Source organism: Chinchilla lanigera, unplaced genomic scaffold (assembly GCF_000276665.1).
Source record: "Chinchilla lanigera isolate Chin_1 unplaced genomic scaffold, ChiLan1.0 scaffold00036, whole genome shotgun sequence".
NCBI classification, from domain to species: domain Eukaryota; kingdom Metazoa; phylum Chordata; class Mammalia; order Rodentia; family Chinchillidae; genus Chinchilla; species Chinchilla lanigera.
In genome coordinates, this window is record NW_004955437.1 from 13,294,686 (window position 1) to 13,302,495 (window position 7,810).

The following is a 7,810-nucleotide window of genomic DNA, read 5'->3' on the forward strand; positions in this document are numbered from 1 at the left end:
ACTATCTCCTCCATCCCTGAGCATCCATGAATCTACTTTCTCTCTGCAGACCTCCTTGTGATGGACATTCCCTATGAATAGAATCATGTAGTGTGTGGTCTTTTGTGACTATTTTCTTTCACTTAGCATATGGTTCCCAAGTTTACCCAGGTTGGAGCGAGCAAGCATCACTATTTTCTTCCTTTTTAGTGTCCAGTGAATTCCATTGTATGGATACATCACACCGTGTTTGGACATTTGCCCATGGATGGGCCTTTGGTTTGTGCTATGGTTTAGATCTAGAATGTCCCCCAAAAGTCATGTTCAGAGGTGTGGCTTTTAGGAGGTTGGACCGGCAGGTATCGTGATGAGTTCATGGCTGAATGTGGTTAGGAGGTACCTCGTTGGGGGTGGGCACTGGGGCTGTGCCATGGAAGTGGGTATTCTTGTCCTCAGCTTTTCTCTGCTTCCTGCCACAGGATGAGCCCCGTCCTCCACCAGGTCCTTCCATCATACTGTTTCTGTTTTGGAGCTGCCCACCATGGACTGACCCCCCTGAACACTGAGCTAGAATAAACCTCTCCTTTTCCAAGTTGTGGCTGCCAGGCACTGTGTCCCAGAGATGGAAATGCCAGAACAAGTCGTTTCTTCTCTTTGACTATTAATAATGCTGCTATATACAATCATGTGCAAGTTTTTGAGTGGACCTACATTTAAATCCATCTAAGGAACTATCAGACTATTTTCCAAACATAAGGGTACGAAGGTTCCGATTTCTCTTCATCCTTGCAAACACTCATTACCACCTGGCTTTTTCATACTAACCCTCTGCATAGGTGTGAAGTGGTATCCCATTGTGCTTTGGTTTGCATTTCTCTGGTGACTACGGATGTCCACTATCTTCTCATGTGCTTTCTGGTGGTCCACACATCTTTGGAGAAGTGGTAGAGCATATGCCAACCATTACTGAGGCCCTGGTTCCATCCCCAGTACCGGGAGAAAAAAAAATGTCCTTTGCATAGCACTAGACACATGGTAACATTAAAATCTGGCTTTAAAAATTTAAGTTATATACAACTTCTCTCTAAAACCAGTCACCAGTCTTGTAGAAAATAAGATTTATTACCACATTGGAGGTAAACACAAATGTTCCTGAAATCTTTCATATACATCATCAGTAGGCTGAATTTATTCAACACACACTGGAAAAGCAAAGCCCACAGGAAGTACTTTCCTGCAGAACCAGGAGCCTTTACAGGCCGCTTCTGTTCCTACACAGGAATTCACATTGAGTGGGCGCGGCTCACAGCGGGTTTGTTTCCAGGTTCAGAGTTGACAGCAGCAAACCAAAAGGTCTCACAGTAACCAGAGGAAAGGCCTCGGTCTTGGGGAACTTTCACACGAGCCCTGAGTTGTGTTGTAATAGCCAGGATCTGGGGTTCTGGGACCTGTGTTACCAACCAAGTCATGTCACAGCTTCATTTCTAGGCTGCCTTGTTCAGTAAATTATTGCAATTAGGAAGACAACAGTACACAGATATGACAGTCCTTCTGCAGCAACTGGCGGTCCCCTCAGTCAGGGTGACTTGAATGCTATCCCATCACAGCCACCACCATCTAAGGCACAGAGGAGCTCAGGCGCCTCCTGAGGGGTGTGTGGGGCAATGGCCACAGTGGGTGGGTGAGGAAGGGCGGGCACGAGGCCCGGGAGTGCACAGTCCTGAGTGGCCTCCTTCACGCGCACAGGGGCAGTGGATGAGCACATGTAGCTTTTCCAGGCACCTTGCCCAAGAGTCCCCGGTGGCAACCTGGGTGAGTCAACCCACAGGCAGCTGCTTACGTCCCAGCACCCTGGCCACCGGTTAGCCCAACTGGCCACAGTCCGTGATGACAATCTTCTTGGATGTCTTCCCACTCTTAGAGCCGAAAGATTCTATCTTCCTCACGACGTCCATGCCCTCTTTGACGTGGCCGAACACCACGTGCTTGCCATCCAACCTGTGGGGAGCAGGGGCCTGGTGAGCAGGCGTGAGACAAATGCAACCCAACATCCTGGCCGTGTGGTCATGTAATATTTGCCAAAAATAGCCGTCCTGAATGGAACCCCATCCTGAATAGCTGGATCCACCCCTCGAAAGTTGATCAGGTCTTGCTGAGCTCCCTAGGTGCACCCCACAGAACGCCCGGCTTCCAGGACACATTCCGCCCTCTTGCGCCATGGGACCCTGCCCTAGTAACCGTGGCCTGCACCCTGGTAACTTTGTGTGTGCAAAGTGAGCTACTCTTGTTCTGCCCAGGGAGAGGATAAGCACTGAGCTACTCGGAAAAAGCACCCAGTGCACACAACCGGATCCCCTTTAGGAGTCGGGATCTCTGAAGTGAGCACCAAAGCAAGAGGTGTGCAACACGGCAGCCCGAGAGTGTCCGAGGCACCTGGAGCAGCTAAGTGAAGTGGTGACAGCCCTGGGCACAACTCCAGGGCCGGGGAAGGGCTCCACGGAAGAAGCGGAGAGGAAGGAGTCAGCTATGGCCTGCCCGGCCTGGCGCCCCATCTTTCTCACCCGAAAAGTAGAGACGCCAGCATCTACCCATGCCCTAGGGATCCCTAAAATCCTGGAAAGGGGCTTTATTCAGCTTAGCTCCTGGCCGGCTGCTGTCCCTGTAACCTAGATGTCCCAGAGCTAGGACAGCAGGGGGCTCTGGAGAGAGAAACATCCCTTCGTGAAAAGTTTACCAAGACAGTTGTACAATCCCCGGACAATGGGAAGGGGCTGCCAGGAGCTGGGAGCCCTCTGCAGGCTTAGCCCACCCGCTGTGACATCCAGCGGTCCACCACAGCATGTCCTCAGGTACATTCCACAGGGGAGGAAAGCCTGGGAAATCCTGGGTCAGAACAAGCAGACTGGCTTCTACTCAGGCCACACCATGAGGCCTAATCTGCTGTAGCACTTCCCACAGGAGGGTCTATGGTACAGGACCCCTGTGTGTGTGTGCATGTGCGTGCGTGTGTGTACGTGTGCACGCAAATTCCAGCCAACAGCAGTAACAGGAAATCTAACTATGGCAGAGTCACAGGAACAACCCAGCTTTGCCCTCAGCTTTTTTGCCCTCTCATCCAGATATGTAGCCCAGGAGAGAGTCACTGTCCCCGAGTGGACACCCCAGCCACACATGGCTTTCCTTGAACCTGCACGAACCCTACCCCAGCTGCAAGGGCACCCCTGTACCCCAGGAGTGCTTGGAGGGGGCACTCACCAGTCTGTCTTTATGGTGCAAATGAAGAACTGGGAGCCGTTGGTGTTGGGACCCGCATTGGCCATGGACAGGACACCTGCAGAAACAGCAAGAGTGGGTCCTGCTGCTGAGGGCACACACCGCGTGGGTGTGTCCACTGAGAAGTGAGGAGAGCGCAAAGCACACCAAGGACACTCCCAGGAAGGAACCAGGGCCCCCAACCAGCAGCACCCAGGGCTCGGCTGCTTTGCTGCCACCACAGCAGAGGGCCTGGCAGGAAAGGGCCTCAGAGAAACTGTCAGTGGTGCAGCATTCCACATTCCACTTTGGGTCTCGCACATGACATCTCTACGCGGTTCTGTTTAAAGGCGCTCTCCTAAGCTCCCCAAGGGAAGGCTGTTTTTAAACTGAGGGTGGGATGGGAAAGCTGGAGGGAAACCTAGCAAGCCAGAAATGAGAGCAGACCAGATGCTGGAGGAAGCGAGGTGCCACACAGGTGCGGAGCAGTCGTGGCCTGGTGGGAACGGCCAGGGTGTGGGCGCTCGAGGGGGACGCAGCTCCCACTCACCTGGCCCCTCGTGCTTCAGCGTGAAGTTCTCATCGGGAAAGCGGCTCCCGTAGATGGACTTGCCCCCTGTGCCGTTGTGGTTGGTGAAGTCGCCCCCCTGTGCACAGAACAACTTCTGAATGGTCGCCACCCACCCCAGGGCCACCCGCTAGGAGCCCCTCAGGCCAATAAATACCCAAGGACATGAGGATCAATGAGCTAATAAGGCAAACAAGCAAAAATCGAGCTTAAATATTTTCTGCTGTAACAACTATCCTGGTTTCTGAACAATATCTTTTTGTCTCAGCAAGCTGTTAAGCATTCCTCAAAGGACCTAAAGGGCATTCTGATGCTTAGTAACGTAGGACTTGCAACCCCCAGTTCTTAGAAAGCAATGAGGAGGCGCCCAGGAGTCCCCCACAAACCCAGCAGACCCAGGACAGGGCCCACCAGGGCTGGCATTCTTCCTCAAAGCTGGCCCTGGCAGGACTTCTGTCACCAGCTGTGTCCCGCAGAGCCTTGGCCACAGCCACACTATGGTTTTCCTGAGACAGCATCCTCAGGACAGAGGTGACCTGCGTAGACCAGCTGAGGCACCAACAGGTGCCAGTAAGGTGTCCCCAGACACGTGACCTCGGGAACCCTTCCCCCTCATACACAAAGCGCTGACTGGCCTTCTGCCTCAGGCAGTACCAGGACCGTCTGCGGCACAAGGTCCACAGATTGGCCAGGCCTGCCCCACAAGCACAGCCCCGTAAGCTCCTCCCCTGCCTGGGCCACCTTCCACTGGGATCCAGGCAGCAGAGCATCAGCAGGCCCAGCCCCGACCTGCTGCCACACACCATGGTGGCTGCTACAAGGTCGAGGGAGGGGAGGGGAGAGAATTCTGGGCAGAAAGGACTTTGGAGAGGTCCTCCAGGCCTTGACCTTGAGGGTCTGCTGTAACAGGACAACCCCCAGCACTGTGTAGGTCCAGACCCCTGGGAAGTTCTTGCTGCCAACACCTAATCCCAGGCTCAGACACAGCAATACTAAGGCTTCTGAAAGCCAGGCGGGCACATGGGCAGAGAGTAAACTCCTCAGCAGAGAACAATGCCCTCTGCCGGAAACAGCGGCTGCAAGCCCGGGCACGCAAGTGCCAGCTCAGCCTGGTCTCCTTCCTCCTCCTCTCTCTTCCTCTCATTTCCCATGCCCAGGGCTCAGGGGGACACAGAGACTGTGTGACTCTGCTGGTCCTTCAAAACCTACAGGTCAATAAACACCCTCACACATCTGCACCCCAACCCCAGCTCACCCTGGCAGGCTCTCCTCCCCGCAGCTGGGCAGGTGTCCTTAACTTCTGGGGCAGAAAAGGACCATCATGGCCTGCACAACTGCGGCCTACAGGGTGAGCACAAGCCAGGGGGCCAGCTTGGCAGCCCCATCCAGCATTTCCTATGCCCTTGGCACCCACGGGTTTATGCACGTCCCTAGCAATACCCCACATCCAGAAGGACAGACCAAGGATGGAGGGCCGCGTTACCTGGCACATGAAGGCCGGGATCACCCTGTGGAATGTGGAGCCTTTGTAGCCGAAGCCCTTCTCTCCTGTGCACAGCGCTCTGAAATTCTCTGAGAGGAGAGAGGCAGTCAACAGGCCTGCGCCCCAATAACCCCAGGAGGGAGGAGGGGGCACCCGCCCACCTGCTGGATCTGCTCTGCCAGGCTAACTGGGACCGGGACAAGTCACTGCCTTCACCCAACTCCAAGGCCCAACACCCTGACAAGAGCACGGGCTACTGGCTGGGCCTGCCAGGTCAGCAGGGCAGGAGTGCCCCCAAGGGCTATGTACACACACACACACACACACACACACACACACACACACACACACACGGGCAGCAGGAGGGGCAGGTGTCTCTGGGAATCCACATGTGCCTGCCCCTGGTTCTGAGGCTCCCAGCTTACTACAGAGAGGTGGGCGGAGCCACAGGTGAGGCCCAGAGAGAGACAGAGGCCGCCCTGGAGCACCCAGCAGCTAGCTGAGCCTCACGTGGAACCCACCTACCCTCAACCCAGGTTGTACTCAAGTACCCGGCCCTGCCTTACCCGCTGTCTTTGGGACAACATCCGCCTTCAGCTGTGAGGAGGGAAGAGGAAGGAAAAAACGGTCAATGCCAAGGCAGGCTCAGTGAGAAAGACCCATACAGAAAGACCCATGCAGCCCGCCCTGTCACTGCAAACCAACAGACAGCTGTGGAGGTCGCTATCGCCCCTGGCAGCTGCTTCCTGGGCCTGGCCTTGGAGGCCGCCTCAGAGCCTAGACCAGGGAAAAGCCTGTCTAACTCCCTCAGTGCGCAGATGGGAAACCGAGGCCCAGAGAGAGACAGGAGGGGGGAGCAGGGGACGGGGGAGCCCCATCCAGGCCAGCCCCTCCCAGCTCGGCTTCAAGATTCACTCTCACACCAAAAGCAAGTGGGGAGGGTGCCTCCCGTGGGAAGAAGGGGTAACAGACTTCACAGGAAATACCCAGGCTCCCTGGAAACAGACCAGTCAGGGCAACTGGCCCGTTTATTCAAAGTGGGGCCGGCCAGCCCTTCCCAGTTACCTTGGCAATCATGTTTCTTACTTTGCTTTAAAAATGGCCCAAAGAAACGGGGAGACATGCAGTGTGGACCCTAGAAGGGTGGCTGGGCTTGGGGGACCCAGCACACTGCTCTACTTCCTGATAGGCAGCCACCCTGGTCCATCTGGTGGCCTGGTGGCCGGGCAGTGGCCTGCCACACTCACTGCGCTAAGGGGGGCCTCGGCGGGGGCGGGCAGTGCCACGTTAAGCAAGGGCTGCCACGTGAGCGCGTGCCACGCCACGCCACCCGGCCCCGGGGCCGCTGCACCCACCACCGAGCTCGGGTCGGGGCGCCGACCCCGGAACCTCCCTCCCAGCCCGGCCGGCCGAGGGCGCTGACCCTCTCCCTCCGCGATGACCTTGAGCCTCCTCCACCACCGCCGCCTCGCCCAGCCTCCGCCATTCCAGGGGAGGTTTGAAGGGACCAAGCCGATGCCCCTTCTCAGAGACGGGGAAACTGAGGCCCAGGGCGCGGAAGCGGGAGGCCCAAGGTCACCCAAACGCCAGGTACCGCGCCGGCCGGGCCGGGTCTCCCGGGAGCCCGGAGATCGCCCCCGCCCCACCCGGCGGCCCCGTCGGGGAAGCCGCCTCACCTCCAGCACCACGCGGCCGAGGGGCCGCCCGTCGGCGCCCACGTCCAGGTAGACGAGCGGGTTCCCGGAGGTAGAGGTCGGGTCGCGAGCGTCGCCGCCGCTGCAGGCGCGGGCCGCAGAGAGGCGCAGCGGCGCGGACCGGGCGCGGGAGAGAAGGCCGAGCAGGCGGGGGCCGCAGCGCAAGGCCAGCATCGCGGACGCGGGTGCCACCGAAGCGGGTGAGCAGAGCGGAGCAAGCCAGGTCCGGGTCGCACACAGGAAGCGATCCTCGCGGGCGGTGAGCCGCCACTTTATTGGTCCTCCGGACTTCTAGGCCACGCCCCGACACGCCCCCGACACGCCCCCTCCAGGCCTGTCGCGGGCGCTCCCTGCCGGCTGTAAGGGGCAGCACAGCCAGCTCCTGGGGCCGAGGAGCACAAAGCCCGCCCTACGTGCCGTAGACCCTGAAGGATAGACACGACCGCTCAAAAGGGGGCGAGTTCCATTTCTGTGAGGGTCTCAATAAAGTTTTTACGAGGAAAAAAATGCTCTGGAGTGGTTAACGCCAAAATATTAGCCTCCATAGGTTGGTATTTACATATCCTAACAAAAATCTCCATTTGTACCCTTTCTTGTGTAAGGCCCCCTGCTGCCCCTACCCTCATAGCCCTGCAGACAGACAGAGCAAGGCAGAGGCTAGCACTGAAGGTCTGAGAAATTGGACTGCCATTAGAGGCGGGATTACTGTGACACCTCCCCAGTCACCCGCGAGGTCATCTCTTGCCCTGGCCTGGGCCTGTTCCTTGTTGCTTTTAGGGACCACATTTTCTGCCAGGAAGACAGGACATGCATCTGGGGCCTAGTGCTCCTGCC

General features: G+C 57.2%; 1 protein-coding gene across 1 annotated transcript; it reads right to left on the reverse strand.

The window, feature by feature from the left end:
- Positions 1-1,080: 1,080 nt before the first annotated feature.
- Positions 1,081-7,233, reverse strand: Ppif (peptidylprolyl isomerase F). The gene is made up of 6 exons (XM_005389888.2): positions 6,959-7,233; positions 5,849-5,879; positions 5,283-5,371; positions 3,782-3,878; positions 3,235-3,310; positions 1,081-1,977 (listed from the first exon to the last, which is right to left on the reverse strand). The coding sequence occupies exons 1-6, from the start codon at positions 7,148-7,150 to the stop codon at positions 1,842-1,844; spliced, it is 621 nt and encodes a 206-aa protein (XP_005389945.1). The 5' UTR covers positions 7,151-7,233; the 3' UTR covers positions 1,081-1,841.
- Between the last annotated feature and the right edge of the window lie 577 nt (positions 7,234-7,810).

Coding starts and splice junctions, on each gene's coding strand:
- Ppif (XM_005389888.2), bottom strand. CDS start 7,150: ATGCTGGCCTTGCGCTGCGGCCCCCGCCTGCTCGGCCTTCTCTCCCGC. Junction 3,311..3,781: donor GCTGAAGCACGAGGGGCCAG/GTGAGTGGGAGC, acceptor CTGTTTCTGCAG/GTGTCCTGTCCATGGCCAAT. Junction 1,978..3,234: donor TGCACCATAAAGACAGACTG/GTGAGTGCCCCC, acceptor TGCTCCCCACAG/GTTGGATGGCAAGCACGTGG.